This window comes from Bombus impatiens, unplaced genomic scaffold (assembly GCF_000188095.3).
Source record: "Bombus impatiens unplaced genomic scaffold, BIMP_2.2 scf_0389, whole genome shotgun sequence".
In the NCBI taxonomy this organism is placed as follows: domain Eukaryota; kingdom Metazoa; phylum Arthropoda; class Insecta; order Hymenoptera; family Apidae; genus Bombus; species Bombus impatiens.
Genome location: NT_176808.1, coordinates 732415 through 757568, shown reverse-complemented (window position 1 = coordinate 757568; position 25154 = coordinate 732415). Strand labels below are relative to the sequence as shown.

Below are 25154 nucleotides of genomic sequence, written 5' to 3'. Positions count from 1 at the left end.
ATCCATATATTTGGTAAACAAAGGAATGATACGAATAAAATATATGGGATCAAACATGTTTATATTGGGTGGCCGAAATTTATCTAGTCATTACGCTAATTCTAAGAGTAAGATAAAACATGCATATGTACGTGTATACATATGTACGCATATAACTACGTATATATGCGGAAATCGATACAAATATAAATATAAATATAAAGATGAATGCAAATATAAATATGAATACAAATATAAATACATACATATATATGTGTGTGTGTGTATATATAGATAGATAGATAGATAGATAGATAGATATAAAGATAAAAATAAAATAAAATATACAGCCACCGTGAACCACCCTGACTGAATGTGTCTGTTTAGCCATATTTTAATAACATTCGCAAAATAACATTATTGTCGATCTGACCTTGCGTGGTTGTTGATAGAACATTTTTGTTTTTTTTTTTTAAGCAGTGAAGTTAATGAAGTTTTCATTAGTTGAACGTATCCCTGCATTTACTTTTGTTATGCGTTGAAAAGTTGTAAAGCATATTCGTAAAGAAAATTCTAAAAGTGTAATATCAATACAAAATATCACATTTCATTGCATAACGTGTGTTAAACGTATAAGAAACATACGCGGTATTGAAAATGTTATAGCATACTGTTAATCGCAGAATATATTTAACGTAATTACTTAAAAAAAAAAATTTTTAAAAGAATTATATCAACGCAAAGAACTGTTATAAATTAGAAAATTAAACTATACGGAATTTCGTATGACTGCTTGTGCAGTAAAAACTACAGACATATACATATGCATATATAAATATATAGCTATACATATAGTATATATATATATATATGTACATGTATGAAACCGCAAAGATTTGCAACGCGAGTTACTAGGTATACATATTACTCTAATGTACACGTGAAAGTAATCGCTTCTCGACAAATTGTTTAAAGAGCTTCGATACATTGAATCGAATAATTCGTATAAGAAAAAAAATTCAATGAAAATTCAAGAGATTGTCTTTTCATTATGCTTTTTTCATTCATCGTAAATGAAGAGTTTCGTCGATTTAAAATTTAAAATGATTGTTATGCAAATAAACTTACGTATGTAGAACATACTCCAATAAAAATGCTCATACTATAGCAAATAATAAACATTCATGTGTTCGAAAAACAAGCAGTTTATATTCGAAAGAATTGAAAAAAAATATTTTTAATTCACGATAAATAATGTGATGATGTCCGAAAATTACTTGTATTGCCAAAAAAAAAAAAAAAAAAAAAGGAAGAAAGAAACGCGTTGAAGAACGAAAATAAATAACAGATAAATAATTTATAGATTTTATATAAAATTAAAGACTTAAATTTTTGTCGAAAATATCCGTAACTGAAAAGTAAAAAGTAAAAAAGAAAACAACGAGTTTTTATTTACCGGAATATAGTTAGATCTTATCGGCTAATATTACACATGTAAAAGGTGTTATGGTTAGTAATTATATCATGGAAAACGTAAATTCTAAACATGTGAAATAAAAGTTGGTGTTTATTAATTTTTGATTCGTTATTTGAACGTAATTAGATGTTATTGTATTGCTTTTCTTTATATCAGTAAAGAACAGATGAGCCTGATGCATCAATTTCAGCTAAATTAAACGAGCATACATATACATTTAAATATATTAATGTTTCATTAAAACAGTTTAATGTTAATATTGAAACAGAAAAAACGTATAAGATGTCATAAAAATAGCCAATTTAGGTTAGTATAAATATACTTTTGATGTAAGTTAATATTAATTTTAAGGGAAGTTTTGTATAGAAAGGGGAAAGTCAATTTTGAGAGAGGAAATGTTAATTTAATAATGATCACTAATCGGGTAAAGTCAGTGCAAACGATAGACACAACATTACCTTAAACAAATCATATTGGTAAGATAATCTAAACACAACCATTTGTAATGTCGATACGATAAGTGATAAAATATATCTTATACATAAATAGAGCTTGCGCTATAGCTTCATCAGTCATGAAACATGCTACAAAATATTATGACTGTCTTTATCAATGTTTGTGGATGTATTATAAGTTATAAATTATAAGTAAGCTATTAAATGTGTACATCGTAATATTATACTAGTCCATATTAAGATAATAAAATGTAATTTTGAATTCAAATCCTAAATGTATCTTGATCGTTATATTATATGTTTATATCTTGTTTCTTATTAATTTCGTACTTCATACCAATTAAAAAGACACTTTTGCATAATTGGGAATATGCAAAATATCTCAATTTCTTTTTCTGAAAATAACAGAAGCATATTCCTATATTCCTACGAGTGAAAATAAAAAAAATATGTCATGTAAATATATGTAGATTGTAGATTCATACCATGAAATATGAACGTGCATTTATGATTCACCTTGTATATGTATACAAAGTGTTCATCGTAACAGTCACCACGATTTTTCAATTCCTTTCGTTAATCTGATAAAGAACTGTTTTAAATAAAAATAAGTCAAATAAGTTTCGATAACAAATTGCAACAATAGAAATAGCTAAAAAGGTTTTTGTTCAATAAAAAATGAAATCCAACATAACGTGCTTAAATGACACTAGACATACATACATATGATTGTTTGTGTTCATTGTGATAAATTCATCGGTGTCATGCACACATTTGTTTTCTTTCAATAAGATGTTAAGAAAGTCAGCCTATTAAATTCCCTTATTAACACGTAAATTAAACAGAAAATTATCCAGTAATAACTTCTAGCTAAATGTAAATCTACTTGTTATTGACACAATAAATGCATTCTGAACTTAATAATATTAGAACATCTACCTATTATAGCAACAATATCATTTTTCGATTTCCAGAAAGATTGATGTGGTGAGAGTAGAAGAGATACATGCGATGCAGTACATACATATGTACTTACATATGTAGGTAAATAGTTACAAGGAAACTTACATTATATTTTAATAATTTTCTTAAGAGGTTATTGAAGAAAAGTAAATATGCATGACATCATTGAGTTTGTTTCGATACATGCCACCTTTAATACTCGATAAGAAAAATTATATGATACCATTTAGAAATATTAAAGTGACCTTGAATTTCTATTGAATAAACAAAATTTTTTGATATTGTTTACTGCAATTTGCTACCATCTAAGTACTGACTAACTCTTACCCGAAATATTTTTTCATCAGATTAGCAAAAAGGGCTAAAATGTCGTAGCAAACGTTACAATAAATACTCTGTACTGTAAATGTAAGGTAACTAAGATTTCATCGCCAATTTTAGAATAATTTGAATGTAATATCTATTTAAATAAATTAGAGCAGGAGAATACTGTAATAGCCCGAATAATCGGGAATTTTCAGGAATTCTTCCAGACAAACAGCTCAACTAGATCTATTTATTACTCATTATAGTTAATAGGCTATACATATAAGTATGTATGTAGAAGTGAGTGAGCAACAATTTTTAGCGATTTTCATCAACCTATTTCTTGTACACTTTTCCTCCACATGTGCATTACAGAAGAATAAAAAAGGCGATTGAAATTGCTGAATTGCTAAAAATCAAATAGTTTGAAAGTAAAATAATATACTAAACAATTGCTATAAGAGAAGTTATAAATTTCACACCTTGCGTAAAAACTAACTTTCAGAATAAATAAAAATCTCTTCTATGCGAACGCCTGCTTTCGTATGAAGTTTAAAGTCGCTAAAATTACCATTGCATCATTCCATTCGAATATTTTAAGGAAAAAGACTTTTTTTGTTTTTAAATGAGTTTGAAAATTTAAATTTTGATCAATCTGTCATAGCAAATATGTACTTCACTATGCACCGTTCAGACGTTTCTTGGTATGTATCTCATGTATTACACTATCACATTATATTATACTATTATATTACTATTATATTATTTTACTATTATATTATTATGTTATATATGTATATATTTATATTTATATATGCATCAATATTATATAAAATATATTATATACATACAATAGTTCAATATAATAAAATAGATTTATAATAATATAATCCAGTGCTTGTAGGATTTTAATTTAAATTAAGACTTTAACATATTATGTAATTAAAATTTGTACCGTAGGCATTGGATATTGCATTTTAAGAAGTGCTACCACATATAACGAAAACAGTCACAGTGCAAAAAGATTTTAGCTGATCTCCAACCTATCACCAATATGGTAACGTAGAATCGCCTCTCTAGTAGAATCATATTTTCTGGATAAAGAATAGCGCTTGTAAAATGCAATATGTCCACCTCTCAGGGGAAGAGTCTAATTAATAACTTTTTGGATTCCTTATATAGAAGTGTTAACATGAAAGTTCCTTTTTAATTTAGTGATTTGTGAATTATTTGATATGTACAATGAGTTTTTCCGTAAAAAAGACAGGTGGTAGAATGTGGCATGAAGCACGAAAACAGGAAAAGAAAATTCGTGGGATGCTGGTAGATTATCGTCGTAGAGCTGAACGTCGACGAGACTATTATGAAAAAATTGTAAGAAAACAAATTAAATAACGATTTTTATGTAAATTTTATTGAAATTATGAAACTTAACATTATTCCTCTTGTCATGAGACCAAAATTTTTATTCTCCTTTTATTATTAAGTTAACCTTAAACTCATTCCTAAGTCTATTATAGATACATTATGTCTGTTCTATAATTATTAATAGTCGCTTAAAGATATAAATTCAGGAAATTACACATTTCACTTTCACATTAAGTTCACATCATTTCACATCGCGCAATTATATGCATGTATATATTATACATTATAATATATAGATGTCATACATGAAATATGTTCCATTTTATTATGCACACATTTAAATTTTCTTTAGAAATCAGATCCTACTCAATTTTTGCAACTTCATGGAAGACCTTGCAAAATACATTTGGATCCAGCAATTGCTACTGCTGGCGACAGTCCTGCAAATATGTAAGTCTTTGTGTTATTAATTACTTATTACACCTTTTGTCAAAACATCATTTCATCTTATAAATAAATTTTAATGCATATAATTCTCTAATTGTTAATATCATCATTCATATATTTTCATGCATATGTGTTATTATATATATTATTAATTAAAATTTAATATGTAATTAAAATTAAATTTAATATGTAACATTTTCATATCATACATGAATATAGGAATTATACATGAAAAAATATTTTATATACTAAACAGAAGAAGTAATTGAACATTTAATGAATTATGTTAAAAAACAGAATACTTGAAAATTTTATCATATAGCAGGATATAAATAAATAACTCTGTCTGCAAAATGTATGTTATATTGATAGGATGCCCTGGCAAGGAAACGAAGACAATCTTATTGACCGATTTGATGTACGTGCTCATCTTGATTGGATACCAGAAGCACCAGATTCTATTGATGTAGATATTGCTCTCACTAGTGAAGACAGACATATCAATTATGAACGCTATCGTATTATTGTTCAAAACGAATTTTTAGGAGGTGGGAGATTTATTTAAAATCTACATTTTATTTTTATTTAAAATTATTTGATAAATAATAGTCTTCAATGTAGTAACGGAAGAAAAATTTTTACACCAAATACATTTGGAAGAACAATTTGGTTCGTCAACAAAGTTAGATTCTGCTAGGGATAAGAAGAAATCGTGTAATAATGTTGCGATTGGATATAATTATGAAACAGAAGAACCAATAACTGAAACAGTAAAATCATTGGATACTGTTATATCTGATGAAAAAGCAGACGATGAAGACAGTGATATAGATCTAGGTATAACTTATATTCTATAAATAATTATTATAGTACTTTGTCTTATATATTATAAACATTTAATTTTTCTTTCTAGATATTTGTGTAGATGTATCTCAAATAGAGCCATCACAAGCGCATGAAATGAACTTAGTAGCTCAAAAATATGGGCTTTTAGGCGCTGATTATTTTAGTTTTTTAACACAAGATTTTGAAGAAGCTGAAACATTGAGACAAGCACGTAAACAAGAAGAAGAAAAAGCTATGTACTCGGTAAAATATAAAATTAAATTAAATATATTTTTTGATAATATAACATGACTAAAGTTATTAATTACATATTACTAATTATATTATTATATATACATTTAATTAATTCACATCACAGGGTAGAAGATCACGTAGAGAAAGACGTGCATTTAGAGAAAAAAAGATGATTGGTCGAGTTATGAGTCCACCTAGGTAGTCACTTTTATATTATAATATTAGTACACTTATTACTATAGTAATAAGTACTTAATCAGTTAGTCCTTATTATCAAAAATATATTTAAAATATTTTACATTTTGCTTATTAGTTATGCAGCAAGGGAAAGTCCTGAATACAATCCCTATAGAAAATCTTCATCCAAATCTCGCTCGAGATCTGTTTCACCTATAAACACTGGACAAATAACTTATATTACAAGTTTTGGTGGTGAAGAAGAGACTCATGGAAGTTCGTCTCATGTCACTTCTTCCAACTCGAAAAAAGTCAATTACTCTCATCTTAGACGTAGAAGATCAGACAGCCCAGCACTTAATGAACGTACAATTAATAGAAAACTTTCAAAATCAAGATCTAGGAGTTGCTCTCGATCCGTTAATAAATCTAAATCGTACAGAAACCGTGATAGGAAACGAAGTGCGTCGAGGACCAGGTACGTTCATCGATATTTACATACATATAAGGGTATTTATATATATATATAATATATATATATATATACTTATGCTACTAATTGATATATAATTTTTAGATCAAGAAGAACACGTTCGAGACATAGAAAAATCACAAGATCGCGAACAAGAAGTCGTTCAAGGCGATCACGAACTCGAAGTGAATCTAGATCTCGGTATAGAAGTTTTACTAGATCTCGTTCGCGCACCATTTCAAGGTCTAGATCTAGATCCCGCTCTCGTCCAAAAAGATCTAGAAGTTCATCTTCGAGCAGTATATCTAGATCAAAGTCAAGATCGAGATCAAGATCTAAGTCACATAACAGAAGTCACTCAAGAGATAGTTATCGTCGAAGACATTATTCTCCATCGAAATCAGTATCTAAATCTCGATCCAGAACTAAATCTCAATCTAGATCTAGATCAAGATCAAGAAGTCAGTCCAGATGCAAACGATCTCGTAGTGTCGAAAATAAAGTGCCAGCACTGCCAAGGTGAGATATATATTGTAATAAATATGAAACTTTCGGTATGTTTATTACTTTTTAATTATGATATTAGATATTACGGCCGACGTGGGAAATCATCAAGTTTGGAATTAGAATTATCAGATAACGAAGAAAAAGTCTCTCCGGCAGCATCGAAACTAACGGTTACTAATATCACGAACATGTAAATTTAATATTAATTATATTACACTACAAATTTAAAACTAGCTTTAAGGAGTCTTTTAATTAACTTAAATATTTCAGGAACAAGCCAAAAGCAGGGTTAAGTACAAATTCTGGTGGCGGACACAAAGTCAGTAAGAACCATAACGCTTACTTAGTCACTTAAAGCACAGAGAATAAAAGACAGTATATACTCTTTATATAACTACCCTCTCGACGAAGAACTTCAACAAGTGCTACTTGTTTTCATTCTGTTGGATAATACAAGGCGTTTAAATCACGTTCTTTATATTTCACATTTAATCAATTCATTTCGGGTTCTTAATACATGTCCAGTAGGAGAAAGACATGAAGAATTTGATTTAATAGCTCCATTAATGACGTTTCTCAGAAATTATTTCTGTGAAATTTTCATTTTTATTATTGACGTTATCAGAATGAAAACATTAAATTTTTTATAGTTTAATATATTTGTTTCGTAGACGTAGTAATACAAAAGAGTCTTCAGTATAGGATATATTTGATACCAATATCTTAATATGTAATAGCATAATAAATTTTTTAAAATTTTAATATAATCTTCACTATATATGTAATATATCTTAAACTTATACAAAATATGGAACTTCATACTATTTAATAGCATATACAGGGTGTTAAAAAAAAACATTCAATATTTCTATGTTACGTAGGACACATCATACTGATTAAAATAAATTTAGTAAATATAGGTTGGAAGCTCAACCGTTTCCGGGAAATATACTCTTTTATGTTAGCATTATGATAAATGACAGAAGAATTACCAATACCAGAAAAAAATGCCAATTGTCTATAGAAATTCAAGGAAAACATGTGGAACGTCCTCTATAAATATTAAGAAGCCAATATTCACCTTTCGAACTATACTTTTACTAAGATTATTTTACTCAGTATGGTGTATCCTATGTACCACATATATATTGAATGGTTTTTCTGAACATCCTATATATAAATATAAAATTTCTTCGAAATTTTCATTTATTTAAAATCATTAATGAACTACTTGTACCAAAAAGTTTAAATATTTCGAATAAAAGAAAGAAGTGTAACAAATAATATTCTTTAATGTTACAAAATTTATATTAAAATTTTAGAAATATTTTATACTTTGCTATACATATCAGAAAAAAATTGTAGTAATTGTAAACAGACTTTTAAGAGTTACATTTTTCAGTCACTGAAGATCACACCCCAGGAACGGCTTAAGAAGAAGATGCAAGCTTTATTAAATAGACAGTGTAAGTAAAATTTATAAAAACTTCTATAACAAACGTAGTTTTAGTATAATATAATTATATTTATATTTTAGATAAAGCTGATAAAAAAGCCGAGCAACTTAGAATTGAAAAAATGGAACAGCAAAGGCAAGATCGAGAAGATGAAATTCGGGAAATGTCTTTGAAGTTACGTAGAAAGTATGCTATTATCTCTATTCTATATATTCTTTATATTTAATTTAATATTACTTATCTTCTATCATTATTATTTTGGTTTAACAATTTTTAGACAAAGAGAACGAAGACATCGTTATGAAGGTCATAGTTCTGATTCACATTCCTCTGTATCGCGTACGCCAAGCCCTGGTCGTAGTCCACGAATTGTCCGTCGAGAAAGGAAAGATAGGGATGTGAGGGATTTCGAACACGATCGTGAACGGGAAAGAGATAGAGAACGAGACAGGCGGGATGATCGAGAAAAGTTTAGAAGTGAATCTCGTAGGAGATACAGAGATTCTCCACTTCGTTCTTTAAGTCCAAGAAATAGCCGGTAAAATTGCAAATGCTCTTTATAGTACATTGAATTAAAATTAAGGTGGTCTTCCAATACGTTTCATTAACGTTTATTCTTTTAGGGGCCTAGTCGATTATTGACGAGAAAGCATGCGGTTAATCTTCCATTTGATGGGCTTAAAATTTTATTAGATACTTCCTGTATTGCATTCCTTTCATAAAATGCTACAAATGCTCTAAGAAATGCGATAAAGAAAGATACAAAACACATGATATGACTATAATTTACAATTATCCTTCAATTAATTAATATTGTTTAATCTTATATTATAAAAATAAACACAGTTGTTTATTTATATCTTATTATTATTATCATTATTATTCAACAGGAACTTTATATCTCTCTGTTACAACTAAATATTATTATCTAAATCTAAATAAGATTAAGTAATAATTTCAATGTTTCAATTTCATTTTTATAACTTTGATTTTAGAATGTTTGCCACTTTTTAATCATTTATATTATGAAATTAATTTAGCATATAAAATATTTTAATAAAATATTTTTAATTTCTAAAAAAAATGCATAAAACTAATTTTTTAATTTTAATAAATATAACTAGAAGATACATATATATGTATTAGTTTTTATAACAAAAATTCATTTTTCTTAAAAATTTAATAAATCTATAATTGTTTGTATTTAACACTATGATACTAAATAAAAGTGTTTTTTTATTTAATTGCTACAATTTTAGCAGTTAAAAATTTTATAAATATATATACAATAACTTCAATTTCAATAAAATGATATAATTGAAAAGTTTATATATTTTAAATAACATTATTAATCTTCGGAAATATAATAAAGTACTAGAATTATTTATTAATAATATTTGTATCATTTAAATTGCACATTTCCCTCTTTTTGTTCAATGTGGTAAGTATAATATTTGTATTTACATCTAGGTGTAAACTATTGCCATAGTCATATAAACAAATTTGGACATTCTCATACTGAAAGTATTGACGAAATCGTCCGTTTTTTGAGTGGAAAAGATCAAGATGGAGGTCAAAGAAAGGTCTTGTTCTGCGCATGGGTAATACGTATATACATATACATATATAGATACTATGAATATTTCAAACCAGAAATGAGTAGTCATTTCTGTTCGAACAGAGCAGATTCATACTTACACTCTACTTATCTCTCTAGCTCGCAGAACAAGATCTTTTTTTATTGTCCATCTTGATATTTTTCGACTCAAAAGATCGACGATTTTCCCTAGCGAGTACCAGACCCGTTTTTATGACCATGTTGTAGTACTTGTAAGGAACAAATTGAATGAAAGCGTTTATATGAATCCTTATTACGAGATTAATATAAATTTGACAAAACAATGAATTAATTAAAATCAATAATATAATTCTTTATACTAATAATGTATCATTTTAATATTGTTAATTAACGTATTGAAATTCATATGAGTATACCCTTGTTTTACACCGTACCTCAAATCTGTTAGTAACTAATATGGCGGAATAGATAGATGTTGACTTTTCAAGATCCGGATATCTCGGATTCAAATATTTCTACATAATAGAGTTTAAGAAGAGACAAGTTAAATGTAATTCATTTATGTCATTATTGGTACACGTTGTAATTATCATTGAGGTCACGTGTTGTGTACTTAATTGTACTGAATATTATTAACAATAAGTGCGTATATTACCTATTAGAACAGTCTACTTGGCAAACAACTGTAACTTCGGTTCTTAACGTAAATGTATAATAAGCGTCATTTACAAAATCAAGAAACATACGACTTTTTAATTATTTTGATTTTAAATAAAGATAATACGACTTACGTAATGAGAGTGTTAATATCAATTTTATATATTCCATCGAAAGGTTAAGAGATGCGTTTATTATTTAAAGTTCAATTTATTAAAGAATACCTATAATTGTATTAAGTACATTATTCAAAAGAAATTAAATGTACTTAATAATGAAAATTTTGTATTACTTTAATTATTACGTTTTAATATATCTATTACATAAATGTTTTACTAAAACATATCATTACAAGTAGATATATTGTAAACTTTAAAATTAAGACTATAACATAATAATGTCCTTTGGAAACATTTGAATCAACTTAATTTTATCGTAAACCAATTATCTAAATCAAATTTTTAGAATATTTGTTATAAACTTATCATGACATGAAAGATATGAAATGTTAATTTTATAGTGTTTTTAGTTAACTGAACAATTTAGTTGATCTTTCAGAAAAATGTGTGATTTAGCAAAAAAAATGAAAGATTCAAGTGTTAAGAACAATGTGCAAAATGAATCAATGGATCAGTTTTATACAAAACAAAGTGTTGATAAGAAAGAATCTGCATTAAAAAGTACAAATGAAGATGTTCAACGTGCAATTGAAGGTTTAAAGGATATACCAGATGAGGAACTTCAAGAATTTCTTGATGATGAAGATTTTATGGAAGGTTTAGATGTTGTTGATGCTTGGGAAGGTGATGAAGAAAAGGGTCGTGAAGTTGAATTTAAAACTACCCATGTTAAGGATCAAGAACAAAAACGTTCTTCTAGGTAGCATTAATCATATAGAATCCATATTGTTATAGCTATTTCTTATTATATCATAAAAATGAATTTATTATATAATATTACATAATAATTACAAATTATTATAAAATATTATAATAGCAACAAACTTTCACATAGAGTCAGTTTATAACTTATAATTATACATATCATAATTTTAATATCTAATGTTACATTATAAAATCAATGTAGTTTATGTTTAAAAATTTAAATTCTTCCCTTTGAATAATTAGTAATATACAGAAAAAAATTATTATAAGCCTACTTATAGGGAAAGATATCGACGTGACCACAAAGGATCTTACAATCGTGAAAGGCCGAAGAGAGAAGAAAAGAAACATGAAGAAATCCGTCGCGATCCTTCTAAAAGCACAAAAGATATAGAAAGGGACAAAATACGTACAAAAAGAGATAATGAAAGCAAACTTCTAGCTGAAAAAGAGAAAGCTATTAAACATTTATTGGACTCTGATAATGTTGTACCTCCAGGTACAGAAACTGAAGCCATTCAGAGCATTACAGAGAGACAAAATATAGAACAAGCACAGATGCATGTGCGTAGGAGCCGAGAGCGACGTAGAAGTATAGAACGTCAAAGAGGAAACTCATTACGGCGTAGAACTCCAGACAGAATTAGACTAAATTCTCCTCGACGTAAATCTCCCCTAATATTAAGTCCAGAACGTTGTAGAAGTACTTTCAAGATGAGTAATGAGAGACATCGAAGTCCACTGAAGTTTAGTCCTGACAAAAGAAGAAGTCCAAGATTTAATTGTGCTCGTAGAAGCCCTTTTGGATTCAGTCCAGAACGACGAAGAAGTCCAATTAGACGACTTAGTTGGGAACGAAGAACAAGTGCAGATAGAAGATGGAGTGCTGAACGACACAGGAGACGTATAAATATACATGAACGGTGAGAGGACATTATTTTTAAGCGTATATAACTGCTTAAGTTTTACTGTAGATATAAAAAAATCTTTCTTATATAAATCTATTTTGTAAAACAAGTTCGTATAAAATCTAAATCTAATGTAAAAAGTTTTTTGCTTTTATTAAATTATACTGGTGAAATTTATTAACGGTTTAAATTAATAAAATATTTTAATTTTTAAAATTTAAATTGTCAAGCCGAAGAAGTCGGTCCCGTGATCGACAACGAAGTCGCAGTATGGAACGTCTTAGAAGAAAGGTCAGCCGCTCACCAATTAGTAGACGTTACAGTCCCCGTCGTAGAAGTCGAACTCGAAGTAGATCATTAGAACGTCGAAGGAAACGATCTCCCTTTATTAATGAACTTACAAGGCAACTAAGGAATGAAGCTATAATGACATCACACATGAATTCTGGATATACACATCCTTCGCCTATGGATGGCATACCACCTCTAATGAATAATGTATATCAGCAAGAAACAGAATCTAGACCATCAATGCCAATACCATCTTACATGCATCAAACTGGATTAGCACCACCAATGTCATCAAATATAACAACTGGTGGTCCACCTTTCATAAATTTTGAAAATTCATCTCAGCCAATGAATTTTGATTCTGTTCCATTACATCCATTACCTCAAACTGAATATGTTTCTGGTCCAGTAATGTATAATCAACCAAATACTGGTTCTATTCAGTCAACACATCGATCAGCACTTCTTCCAGCACCAATTTCACCACCACAACATGAATCTGCTACATCTACAGTGGAACATATACAAACATATAATTCATCTCATGGCATTCCTTCCACTCGTCAATCTCCAATTCAAAATTTTGAATTTTCTAATAAATCTAAGGATACAATCTCACAAAACTACAGGGAACGTAGATTTACGGATTCTTATAATGGATATCATACCTCACAAGAAGAACGATTGAAGACTCCTGAACCACCAGTCATCTCAGATACAAAAGTAATTTTGTTATATATTATAACAAAAAATTCTTTTTTTATATAGCTATATATTTTATTCTGTATTATCACACACAAAACAACAAATATTACTTTGAAATTAATGAGTAATATCTTTATGTACCTTTTCATGTAGTGTGCAGTTAAATTTTTAAATCTTGTATGAAAACATTAATATTTGTCTTATGAATTAATTTTGCAGCAATTTGAAAAAACAAGTTTATCCAGTCTGTTAGAAGCATCTGTTTCTGCTAAAGGTGCGAATATATTTGATTTAATTACTATTCAAAGCTATATATACAATATTTCAAACATTTTTTATGTTTAATAAACAAAATTATTAGTTTATTTCTCACGTTTTATACATTTTTTAGATTCAACTAGTCTGCCAGTCTTGTATCCAGGTAAGAATAGTTTAATTTGTCAACTTATAATGGTTTCTACAGTTTATCTTTAATTAAAGCAACATTATTAAATAAATTTTTTAACATTATTTTCTTCTCAACCTAATTCAGGTACAGTGATATAGAAATGAGTAAATTAATACTACGTAATTTTGTTTCTGTTTCACAATAGGATTCAAACCAGAAATATTACGTCACTGTGAACATGCTTTACGCGAACTTCCTATTGAAGATCTTCGTTTAAAAATGAAAGGACGATTTTTCTATGATCCAAAGAAGGAGAATATACAAAGTGAACAAAATGTATATTCGTCAAATTCGATTCTTTTACAAAAGAACAAAAACAAAATCTATTGGGAAGAAGAAGAAGGACAACATCTAACTTCCATAAAGCAAAATGTACAAATGCACCAAAAAATTTGTCAAACTGATGAAGTGGAAACAAATACAAAATTTGTTCAAGCGAGCGTTACTATGGTAGATTCTGAAGTACAAGTATATCCTCAAGATTTACAATATGCTGTTAAAGAAGAAAAACGACCTATTATGGATCGTTTAGATTGGAATGTGCGTGAAACATTTGATTGCACACCTAAATTTCGAGAGGCTGACGACTTGAGATGGAGTTTAAGTAATTCTTCTCAAAAAAGAACTTGGAATAGAACGGTATCACCTCCTAGAAGAATTGATGATCGTAAACATCGTATAGATTCTATATCTTCCTTAGATCATGGTTCAAGAAATATGAAATTAGAATCTCCAATAAGAAACAGAGATAATTTCTCCAGTCATAAAGGATCTGTACGAGATCATTATGTCCATGAAAGATACTCACCTAATTACAGGCATTCTTTAGAAGGACGTGATGAATTTCATGAAAACAGAAGTGATCATAGTCGAGGTGAAAGTCCAATGATGCTAGAAGATTCTGCAGAAGAATTGGAATTGGAACATACATTCCAAAGGGGAACAGATTGGCATGGAAGAGGGAAGTTACCAAGAGGTAGATCAAGTTCACTAATGAAACATGTGTACAGAGGAAAGCATTCAGGTGGAAGATCTTATCGTGGGCGTGGAAATTTTCGTGGAAAATTCTAAAATTATTTGCATAAAGCACAAACACTAAATGTAGAACCATGTAATCAAATATACCAATATATTAAAAAAGTTATAGTCTATTCTTGCAAAAATTCGGAAAGAAAGACATGAATTTATCGTTTTATTTAAAAATTAAATTTTTACATCATATGTTAAAATTATTCCAAAAATTATTACTAAAATAAAAATACATTTGAAATACAAATTGCATTTGAACATTACATCATAAATAATTAAATGCGTATATAATATAATATTGACAAAATATAATAACATTATGTTTAAGGTGTAAATTATAAAATCATTTATATGTAGTGTCTTGTTGAATAAACATTTTATGGGACAATACAAACAGGTGGAAGAAAAACACTGTTTATGCTATCATTGAATTAATAAACAAATACGTGGTAATTATGAATTTCATGTATTACATTAATCATGGTTTATTACCTCGTTCTATTATTTATTCTTAACCATTTTTATAAATGTAACTGAAGTGTTCAACTATGACCAATATTAAGAAAGAAAATTGAAATAACGTTTTACTATACATATTATAATATGTATTAATTAGAAAAATTATATTCATGTACAAAAAATTTCTAATTATTATTATCTAATATATCAAATGAAGAATTAAAAATTGTTCTGTATTATTTATCTTCATTTTTCATATATTAAATACATATCCAAATTTTGTAATTTTAAAACAATATAAAATTAATGATTTTTCCATTTAAAAAATTCTACCAATTTAGAAATCATTTTATATGCACTCAAACATAGAAAAAATTTAATATTGAGAAATAACAATATATACATATATTTCTTTGGAATTTCCTTGGAATGTCTTTTTAAATACAAAGGACAATAAATATAATTAAAAGCGTAAAAATACTTTTAGGTTAAAATATGACGTCCCCACAGATGTTTTAAGACGTGTGTAATACAATATGAATTTAATAATAATGATCTATTATGCAAAAAATGCTTATGATTTTAACAAGAAAGAGATGAAATAATATATTTATTTTTATTTTTATTGCTATTTACACTTTTATTAAAACCATGAACATAGGAATATTGGGACCCCTAGGTCCATGATTAAAACAACACTACAAGTCATATCAACATTTTATCTTTAATTTATAGTTGGAAATTAAAATCACGATTATATAAACATATTTTGACACTCGTATATTGTAGCCTAAGGAAAACTATGCGAAAATTCAGTCGTGACTAGTTGTAAAATATTAACATGAAACATAAGAATATCCTTATTCTGCGCATGCGTGACATACTATAAATGTTCAGACAGAACAGTGACACTCTATACATCTCTATGTCTCAGACAGAACAGTGACACTTCATTCATCTCTGTCTCGCAAGAACCAGAACTTTGTTGACTTTCCACGTTTATCTTTCACGATTAGACATGACTCAATTTTCGGACGGTTTTCCCTAGGTTTTAGTACATCAGTGTGGAGACCTGTTTGTATGATCGTAATCGTGGTCCAACGAGACGAAGCAGTAGGCGCAAACAAAATGTGATTGTTGCGACTGCCACTATTGGCTACCTACTAGTGATACTCGAGTTTCTGTCTTATCCTCATTCGACAGATTATAGGTATATACATATATATATCATATAATAAATGCTCATATTTAAAACAACATTACAGCCCGTAGAATGCTGAAGCATTCTGCTTGCGTTACAACTTGAAACAATTCGAAAACTAATTCAACGTTTGAATAAAGAAATACACAACGAGAAAGATTAACTTGAACAATAATTTATATTTAAAACTGATTATATTTAAAACTGAATATTTATAATAGATTGATTACTTTAACAAGGATTTGTATTTTTATGAAATTTATTTATACTCTGAGCTCAGCGTGACAGTTCTAACGGTTCAACGATTCTAACGATTCTCTCTGTTTTTGGGTCTCAGAGTAACAGATTTATCTGTTGAGTAGCCGATTTATTTGTTATTCAATAAGACAAATTCTTATTAACTAATGCTAATAAACATTAATTTGATTGGGGTTTACAGTATTAGAAAGCAAGCGATTTATGCCTTGGCAATGTTTTTTCCCACGGTAACGAAAGTAAATGCGAAATTTGAGAGTGATGACCGTTGTTATTGATAAATAATTTTGACATTTAATCAATAAATTTGTTAAATAACTTTTGTTCGTTGCCTTGGGCGCGCTGCTATACAGTTAGATTCGCAGCGTTAGAATTTACCCTATTACTATACAAGATATTCACGTTAGAGGGAGCCATAGTCATACACCAGTTCACAACAATAATAATAAAATTGAAATTACAAGATAAATTTTTTTAAAGTAATTAAGTATATAGACTTAGTTTTTGAAAAAATAAATAGAAAAGTTTTTGTAAAAATAAATAGATGTTTCTTTAAATAGGTCTGTCTTGACGAATAAAATGTTTAAACATGAAGAAACGATTAAAGAATTATTATATTCATATTATTTTTGCATGTATGATTTTTTTTAAAATATGTACTAACATTTATTTTGAAATACTCATTATTAATGAAAATAAAAATTGTACTATTGTACATCATACATTATCAGCCTTATGTAATTAATGAAAGTAAATATCTTAATTTTATGGTTTATCTAAATCCATACATGATATAAAATTAAGCTTTTAAAAGCTTTCTTTACTTGTAATTAGTGTATGGTGTATTGATTTAAAAAAATACAATAATATTTTGAGACATTAAACAGCAATATTATTGTTCAAGCAGCCTAAAATTTTTGTGTATATATCATATCAATACAAATATTGCAAATATTTCGTTTATTAGAATCATTTTATATCATCTAATTTATATTACTTATTTTGTTATTATACAACTATTAATTGCTGTAATGTATTTTGTAACTTAATAGTTATAATCCTCTACATTATGAAAATCATATTTACTAATAAAAGGAAGATTTGTGGAATAAATAGATAAGGTTTATTTAAATTTAGTTTTGGTTTACTAATGACATTGAAATTAATATCTATATTTTTAAAAAATCTACAATAATCTAATACATTTTTAAAGAAAATTCATATTTTATAATACAGATCAAGATGTAATTCCTATTATTTTTCATGTTTTGGTCCAGAATTAGGTATTTAATATACATAATCAATATTATATATATGGATATAATATTACGATTTGTTAAATTGTTGCATATGTATCAATGTTCGTTTTATTATTTCAACTATCTTACCTCTAGCAAAACAAGCAAATTCTTGAAAAACATGATCATCACAATGTGTATTACTTACAGTTAAAATTACTTTTAAGGGATCTTTCTTTTTAAGTGTACAAATATAATCTAAATTTGTTCTATTTATTATTTTTTCTTTACCACAATTTTTTATTGCTTGTTCTGACATAAGAGCTTCCTTTTGCAAACAACTCAAACTGGGATCTAAAACATTATTGTCAATTCGTCTATTACGCCATATGCAATGGGTCCCAGTACAATGAAGTGTAACTGTTTGCTGTTTTTCTATATGCACATCTGATAACATCTCAATTTTTTGCTGCTTTGCTTCTGTTTCAGCTGGAAGTACTTCAACTTGTACTATGAAAACTTTTTCAAAAATATCTTTTACTATGTTAAAAACAGTAGAATACCAGTCACCATTTGAAAATTTCGTTTTTTCTGTAGTGTTTACACATGTTTCCATACTATTTGATCCATATTGAGATTGATTTGCAGAAATTGTAATATTAAATCTACCTTTCTTTTTAAGATCTGTGGTGAGCAAAGTTTTCATTAGATCTTTATAATCATTTTTACTAGATATTGCACAAATTTCTGCACCAATTGCACAATATCTTATAACAGAATCCAATGTGGAAAATTGTGTGCCTGCTGTAACATTATGACATAGTTCTATAGGGTCTTGTACACACATTGGTTTATTAATGTTGAATTTAAGAGATTCATCTTCTTTTACACATGCTTTATATCTATTCATACATGATGGTAAATTTTTTATATTTTTAAACTCTGATTCTGTGTGTACCATTCCATCTATCGGACATATTACTTGCGATTTAAATTCAAAAGTCGCATAAAAAAAGAAAAAGCCATGAAGAAGTTGTGGAATATTATTTTTATTTGTAATTGGTGGTAATACTGCATTTTTGTCAAAATTAACTTGCCATCCATTTATAATTTGTGGTCGACATGTACTTTTCAGTACCATTAAAGGAGGAATAATATTAACAGATGGCTGTTGTAAGTAAAAAATAATTAACAACACTAAAGCATAATTGGATATTTTCTGTCCACTTGATATTTTAAAATGTCGTGCCCAATATTTAATAAGCAACATTAGTGGTTTTAACCTGTTATCAAGAGATATGCAATGTTTTATCAAATAGCTTTTATATACACCCAAACTATTCTTGAATGAAATATCACAAGAAACATTTGTTCTAACATAATAAAATTTTATAATAGGTGTCTTAGCTTTTGGAATTAATATTATGTTAGAAAAAACACAGTTCATTCGATACATAACTTTTTTTACTTCTTTAAAAATCTTATGCATAGTCCATGCATCTGTTGATGTACTTTTACTTTCATTTATTGGTTCACCTTCAATAAAAGGATATGTACTATTATTAAAAAGAATAGTATAAATACATATATTATAAAATAATAATAAAATTGGATAAAAAATTGTCTTACCAATATCCATATATATATCTAAATCACATTCCTTAAAACCTAATCCAGTTTGAGTTGAACCAAACCTATATGTTTTACACCTTGGAAATATCACTTTAAATATTTTATCCATTTGTATACAAACAGATTTGTATCTTGTTTCTATTTCAATATCAGTAAGTTGTACTGCATTTAAAAATAACATTAACTGATCGTCAAATGTAGATTTTTCTTCAAATATATATTTTATGTTATCATAACTTATAGAATCTGTATTTTCCACAAGACTATTTTGTTTCTCTGATTTTGGCCTTTTTAAATCTAAGAAGAAGATAATTATTATTTATAAACATAAATATATATATATATTTTTCAAATGAATAATACTCACTATTATGTGCTTTTCTTTTTTCTATATTCAGCTTTACATTATCTATCCAAACTGATTTATTTAATAAAGCTTCAGCAGAACTTCTACATTGTTAAAAGATTATAAATATAATTACAATATCAAACAATACAACAATATTAAATGTAATTTTACCTGTCACAAAACTCAACTATGAGATAACTTGGACCAAATTGATGTCCTTTAATTACACCATATTGTTGAAAAAAATGAATAAGTTTACGAGCAGGAATAAATTTCGGTAATGGCAAAACAACAATTGACCTTTCCATAACTTGCAATCGTTCCACTCCTTTTAAATGTTTCTTACCTGCAAGATGACCTTGCAAGGCATATTCATCTTGAAAATATATTGAGCATACGTCACAATGTTTTGACATTTTTGATTAAGTATTTAAAAGCATATAATATTTTTCACTTCAAATTTATCAAAGTTTTATCTGCTTTGTCTTTTTTTTTTATTACTATTACACATTTAATAATGTACACATTAATAAGATATTTAAAAAATCGATCTTTTTTAAATTATATCTTTTTTAAAATATATAATTATGTAATATTATCTTATTTTTACAAAATATTGGCTATTACAGAATATTTTACTGAAATACAAATAAGTTTTTTTTATTTTGTACAGAAGTCTCCTATCTTATTTAAAATGCACCAATTATTGTATTTATTTCTTACTTCTACCTTGAATAAAAAAGATAAGCATTATTTAGACGTAATATCATTGATAATTTTTTAATTTAACTTGTATTAATTTTATCAAGAATGTTTTACCATTTACTTTTTAAATTGCTTTTTGATCTGTTCACATATTCCATAATGTATTTTAAGAGTAATACATTTTTTAACTTAGTATTTAAATTCTTTCTTATAACAGAGAAATACAATAAATGCCCTTTTCTCTGAAGTTGTATATTTGAACCTGTAAATAATACGAGCAATGAAACAATCCAGTTTTTATTAACTTCAAATTTTAATCTGAACTTATAAAAATAGTATTGTCAACTTATAGTAGTTATAAGAATCAAATATTAGATTTTAATACATTATATAAAGATGACAATAAGTAAATATGGAATTGGTATCTACACATTACACATTTACATTGATGAATAATTTAGTTTACTTTATTAGTTTTCTTTCAGAGGATCGCTCACCGATAAATAATGATATACAACATTCTACACTCTAACCTGTCCTAACCTAAGGTTTATTTCCATTGCTTACAATTTACAAACGTTTTGGGGGAAAATATCATATGTTCCTTACGGCGAATTGTTGAATGTTAAAGGAAATGACGTTATACCGTTATTCTCGTAAATGAAGCATATCAAAAAGTATTTTTAATTTTCGAAAATGTTGTAAATCTGTATTTGTAACAGTATTGCTACAAAGTTATTTAATGTTTTGTCAAATTTTAAACACGTGTAAAATGAAAACATAATTCAAATTAATACTTAATTTTAGTAATAACCTTATGAATAGAAGAAAGTGACACAATAAAATGTTATCTAAGGTCTCAGACATGCTTGTAATGTTTATCAAATTATTTTTGGTATTGATAAATGTTATTAAGTTTTACAAATATTTATGTTGGATGTTCTTATATATTTAATATTAATATGAATATTTCTAATGAAATATTTGATATACAAGATTTAATTTTGTTCTCATAATATTTTATAATATAACTTAAAATTTACTTTTATCTTTACTTTGGATTTCCAAATTTAATTTGAAAAATTTCGTTTGGATGAAGTTCTAAGCTGAATGCATATTGTGTAATTCTTTACATTACAACATTATTGTTTCTAGAATCTGATGTCATATGAAAATAAATATACAATATTTTTGAAAGAAATTCAACAAAAAACATTTTACAAATTTTGTTATAACCCATCATGTGTCTGTGTACTTTTAATATCTTGTAAATACTTAAAACAGATTACTGAAGATTTAAAATATATAAATATATTTTTATAGTGCAAATTCATTGAATGAATTACTTTTGTTAAAATAGTGCAGTTACATAAATCTAATTTTTCAATAAAAGGTTTCAAACTAAGTGGTATAGAACATGGTATATATAATAAATGGAAAATAGCTTTCAGTACTTTTAAAAAATTTTTCAATTTTCCAAACATGTTTAGAGGAATTACTTTAGCGAATGTAAGATCAAAAAATAACTTCAATTGCTTTTTATTAATATGATACTTGCAATTTGATTTTACTGGATTAGATCCTTGTTTATGGATTAAATGCCTCAAAATATTAAAATACTGAAGTTTTTTTACATCCCTTTTTAAATTGCTCCAAAAGCAAAGAAACAAGTGGAATAGGATCTTCATAATTAGCAACAATATTATTTTTTATACTTTCTTTTATAATAAAGTTATATATGTATTTCATTCCCAAGTTTATTTATGTCTAAAAGACAACTTATCAAACTTGTATAACTTTTATAACATGGTAAATTTGAAAATGTATAAATGAATATCTAATTCTTTATTTATATATTACAATATGTGATAGACATTTTGTTTAGTAAATATTTCCCATTTTTTGTTTTATTATTTTCTTAGCTTTCATTTGAGTTAAACCTAAAATAATAATTTATTATTAGTAATTTATATCATGCTATTTTAAATTTACATAAGTTTAAGGTTATTTAGTGACATATAAATGATACATACATATAAGAGTATCAAAACTTACTTGAAATATCATAAGTATGATATTTAATATGTAATATATGTGACATAAAAAGCCTTTAGGTAATATTTCTTTATGTAATTTTTCTTTAGTTTCTTATCTATTTCGAATGTAATGTTTTCAAAATATTTATATAAATATTTCGATAATAAGCTCTATGTCATAGAGACTTCAGAACCAACATTTATCGTGTTGAAATAACATTTTATGACGTAAATAGTGCCTAATTTAGAAAAAAGCAAATATTTGAAAGTATGAAAATGTAAATAAATAATCAAGATAATAATAAACTAAAATATACGAACTGCTGAAACTTTGTATTAAAGGCTTTTTTTGTACTTCATGTGGTAGAATTATCCATCGTTTATATTTTATAATTAGAAAGTCAATATGTGAAAAGATATTTTTTAATATCAAAACTACTTGATTAGAGGAGAATATTTGTATATGCGCATTAAATTGGTACGCAGCCTATTACGGATGCGGTGAATATTTTGGATATCGCATTGTTTCTCCTTTCGTACGATATCTAAACTACTAAAATGTTATCTTTTAAGAATCTTTAAATAATTTTTAATTACGATATAATTATTAAGGCAATAATCTATTTTTCATACAGTTATAGTTGTTGCATAAAATATTAACATTACATATCAAAAAACTGCTATTTACAGAACAGATTGCATAATAGTGCCGCAAGATCAAGAATATTAAATATTACGTATAAAAAATTTATATATTTAAATTTATTATAATAAACTGTACGAAAAATTGTATTTAATACTGGTTGCATATATATTCGATTTAAAAAATTATTTTCCTAATCAAAGAGAAATTTGAGACATAAATTTTATAATTTCATAATTAAAATTTTTAATGATAATGTAAGGAAAATTTTGCATTTTTATATGATTCTTAAATAAATTGTCTTATAATATATATTAAAAAATAAAAAATTTTTCCGTATAGATTGATTCTGTACTTTATAAACGATATTTTACTGATTAGTTTTTCTAAATAAAATTATTGAATTATTTCATTAGATATTACATCGACAGGTAGAGTATTACATCAATAATACTATCATAAGTATATATGTATGTATATATACCTCATTCTATTATATATATCATTTTAGAGTTTAAGGTGTGTAATACTTATGAAAAATCACTTAAAAATTGAAATTATTAAAAGTCTATTTATACACTACATATTAGAATTAAAAATTTTCATTTATCTAGTGCTTTGGGGTACTATATAACCTAGTTTACAAGATTATATAAATATATACATATATGTATATACATATTTTTTTAATAGCAATTTGTTTAAAATAATGTAAAAAGCTATATTTATATAATTTTAGTAAAAAAATAGTTAAAAGAAAGTGAAGACGCAAGGTTGAAAAAAGTGACATTAAAAATATTTATTTAAAAATAATTGAAATAGTTGAATTTACATCACAGATAGGGTTGGTAAACCTGAGTATGAGCAAAAACCACATGGAAAAGGTACTGATGATCAGTGGGAAGAGGTGAAAATATTAAGAGACAGAGAAGAACGACAGATGAGAAGCGCCACAAAACGGAGATGCGGACGTTTTAGAAAACATTCGGCATGGATCGAGCTCCATGTTCGCCCGTGAAAGTGATGCGGTATATCCGCGATTAGGGGATACAAATCTCGTGTCTAGTGGGAGGACGTTGAATAGTTTGTATGCGTTAGTTTGTGAGTCAGTATTCGGAACCGGTCGTTTCGAGAGTGGCAAGGTTACTTTAAGGGTGTGTAATCCCTCGGCGTGTCAGAAAGTAGCGTGGCGAAACGATTTTTGGTTTGGTCTCGGTGCACGAGGAAATCTTGGTAAAAACCGATCGCGACAACACAAAGTAATACAGTTTAATCGAAAGAAGATATCGGAAAGAACGACGGAGAAGAGAATACTAATAACAAAGGCAAAAATAATAACGTTAAAAGTGGTGGCGAAGGCGGCGACAACGACAACGACAGTGACGGCGACGACAGCGGTGGCGCAAGGTGTGAGGACGAGGTGAATGCACGGCGGCCGCGGTGTGTG

General features: G+C 27.2%; 3 protein-coding genes, 1 long non-coding RNA gene and 1 pseudogene across 13 annotated transcripts; 3 read left to right on the top strand and 2 right to left on the bottom strand.

Moving 5' to 3' along the window:
* The first annotated feature begins 4278 nt into the window (after positions 1-4278).
* On the top strand, positions 4279-9545 carry LOC100748935 (CLK4-associating serine/arginine rich protein). Of its 2 annotated transcripts, XM_003490088.4 has the most exons (14): positions 4280-4554; positions 4901-4998; positions 5368-5543; positions 5617-5832; positions 5909-6084; positions 6200-6273; positions 6389-6730; positions 6830-7243; positions 7311-7421; positions 7502-7550; positions 8634-8697; positions 8769-8874; positions 8966-9226; positions 9312-9545. In XM_003490088.4, the coding sequence occupies exons 1-14, from the start codon at positions 4423-4425 to the stop codon at positions 9328-9330; spliced, it is 2238 nt and encodes a 745-aa protein (XP_003490136.1). In that variant the 5' UTR covers positions 4280-4422; the 3' UTR covers positions 9331-9545. The 2 variants fall into 2 exon arrangements, with proteins under 2 accessions (XP_024223866.1, XP_003490136.1); XM_024368098.2 differs by lacking the exons at positions 8966-9226; positions 9312-9545 and having other exon boundaries at positions 4279-4554; positions 7502-7554.
* LOC100748698 (speckle targeted PIP5K1A-regulated poly(A) polymerase-like) lies at positions 6767-20853 on the bottom strand. Of its 3 annotated transcripts, none has more exons than XM_033321022.1 (5): positions 20495-20853; positions 20342-20424; positions 19972-20271; positions 18412-19878; positions 6767-6798 (listed from the first exon to the last, which is right to left on the bottom strand). In XM_033321022.1, the coding sequence occupies exons 1-4, from the start codon at positions 20737-20739 to the stop codon at positions 18431-18433; spliced, it is 2076 nt and encodes a 691-aa protein (XP_033176913.1). In that variant the 5' UTR covers positions 20740-20853; the 3' UTR covers positions 6767-6798; positions 18412-18430. The 3 variants fall into 3 exon arrangements, with proteins under 3 accessions (XP_033176913.1, XP_033176912.1, XP_012241875.1); XM_033321021.1 differs by having other exon boundaries at positions 6773-6795; positions 18415-19878; positions 20495-20739; XM_012386452.3 differs by lacking the exon at positions 6767-6798 and having other exon boundaries at positions 18363-19878; positions 20495-20739.
* LOC100748820 (serine/arginine repetitive matrix protein 2) lies at positions 10603-15306 on the top strand. Of its 6 annotated transcripts, none has more exons than XM_012386451.3 (7): positions 10603-10817; positions 11483-11803; positions 12090-12731; positions 12947-13730; positions 13932-13986; positions 14104-14133; positions 14306-15306. In XM_012386451.3, exons 2-7 carry the CDS (start codon positions 11487-11489, stop codon positions 15229-15231), a joined length of 2754 nt encoding a protein of 917 aa, XP_012241874.1. In that variant the 5' UTR covers positions 10603-10817; positions 11483-11486; the 3' UTR covers positions 15232-15306. The 6 variants fall into 6 exon arrangements, with proteins under 6 accessions (XP_012241874.1, XP_033176911.1, XP_033176910.1 ...); XM_033321020.1 differs by having other exon boundaries at positions 11471-11803; XM_033321019.1 differs by having other exon boundaries at positions 11454-11803.
* Positions 20854-22489: 1636 nt separating the features above from the next.
* On the bottom strand, positions 22490-23499 carry LOC117151730. Of its 2 annotated transcripts, none has more exons than XR_004461832.1 (3): positions 23386-23499; positions 23062-23303; positions 22490-22968 (listed from the first exon to the last, which is right to left on the bottom strand). It is a non-coding gene; the product is annotated as an uncharacterized LOC117151730 (long non-coding RNA). The 2 variants fall into 2 exon arrangements; XR_004461833.1 differs by having other exon boundaries at positions 23084-23303.
* Positions 23500-24477: 978 nt separating this feature from the next.
* LOC100743469 overlaps positions 24478-25154 on the top strand; it is a 10350-nt pseudogene continuing 9673 nt past the window's right edge.

Bases quoted from the DNA above. Each gene is read 5' to 3' on its own strand.
- LOC100748935 (XM_003490088.4), top strand. From the start codon at position 4,423: ATGAGTTTTTCCGTAAAAAAGACAGGTGGTAGAATGTGGCATGAAGCA. The intron at 6,085-6,199 runs GTAAAATATAAA...TTCACATCACAG, and splicing joins AAGAAAAAGCTATGTACTCG to GGTAGAAGATCACGTAGAGA. The intron at 6,274-6,388 runs GTAGTCACTTTT...TTTGCTTATTAG, and splicing joins CGAGTTATGAGTCCACCTAG to TTATGCAGCAAGGGAAAGTC.
- LOC100748820 (XM_012386451.3), top strand. From the start codon at position 11,487: ATGTGTGATTTAGCAAAAAAAATGAAAGATTCAAGTGTTAAGAACAAT. The intron at 11,804-12,089 runs GTAGCATTAATC...GCCTACTTATAG, and splicing joins GAACAAAAACGTTCTTCTAG to GGAAAGATATCGACGTGACC. The intron at 14,134-14,305 runs GTAAGAATAGTT...GTTTCACAATAG, and splicing joins TCTGCCAGTCTTGTATCCAG to GATTCAAACCAGAAATATTA.
- LOC100748698 (XM_033321022.1), bottom strand. From the start codon at position 20,739: ATGTCAAAACATTGTGACGTATGCTCAATATATTTTCAAGATGAATAT. The intron at 20,272-20,341 runs GTGAGTATTATT...TCTTCTTCTTAG, and splicing joins AAAAAGAAAAGCACATAATA to ATTTAAAAAGGCCAAAATCA. The intron at 19,879-19,971 runs GTAAGACAATTT...CTTTTATTGAAG, and splicing joins AGATATATATATGGATATTG to GTGAACCAATAAATGAAAGT.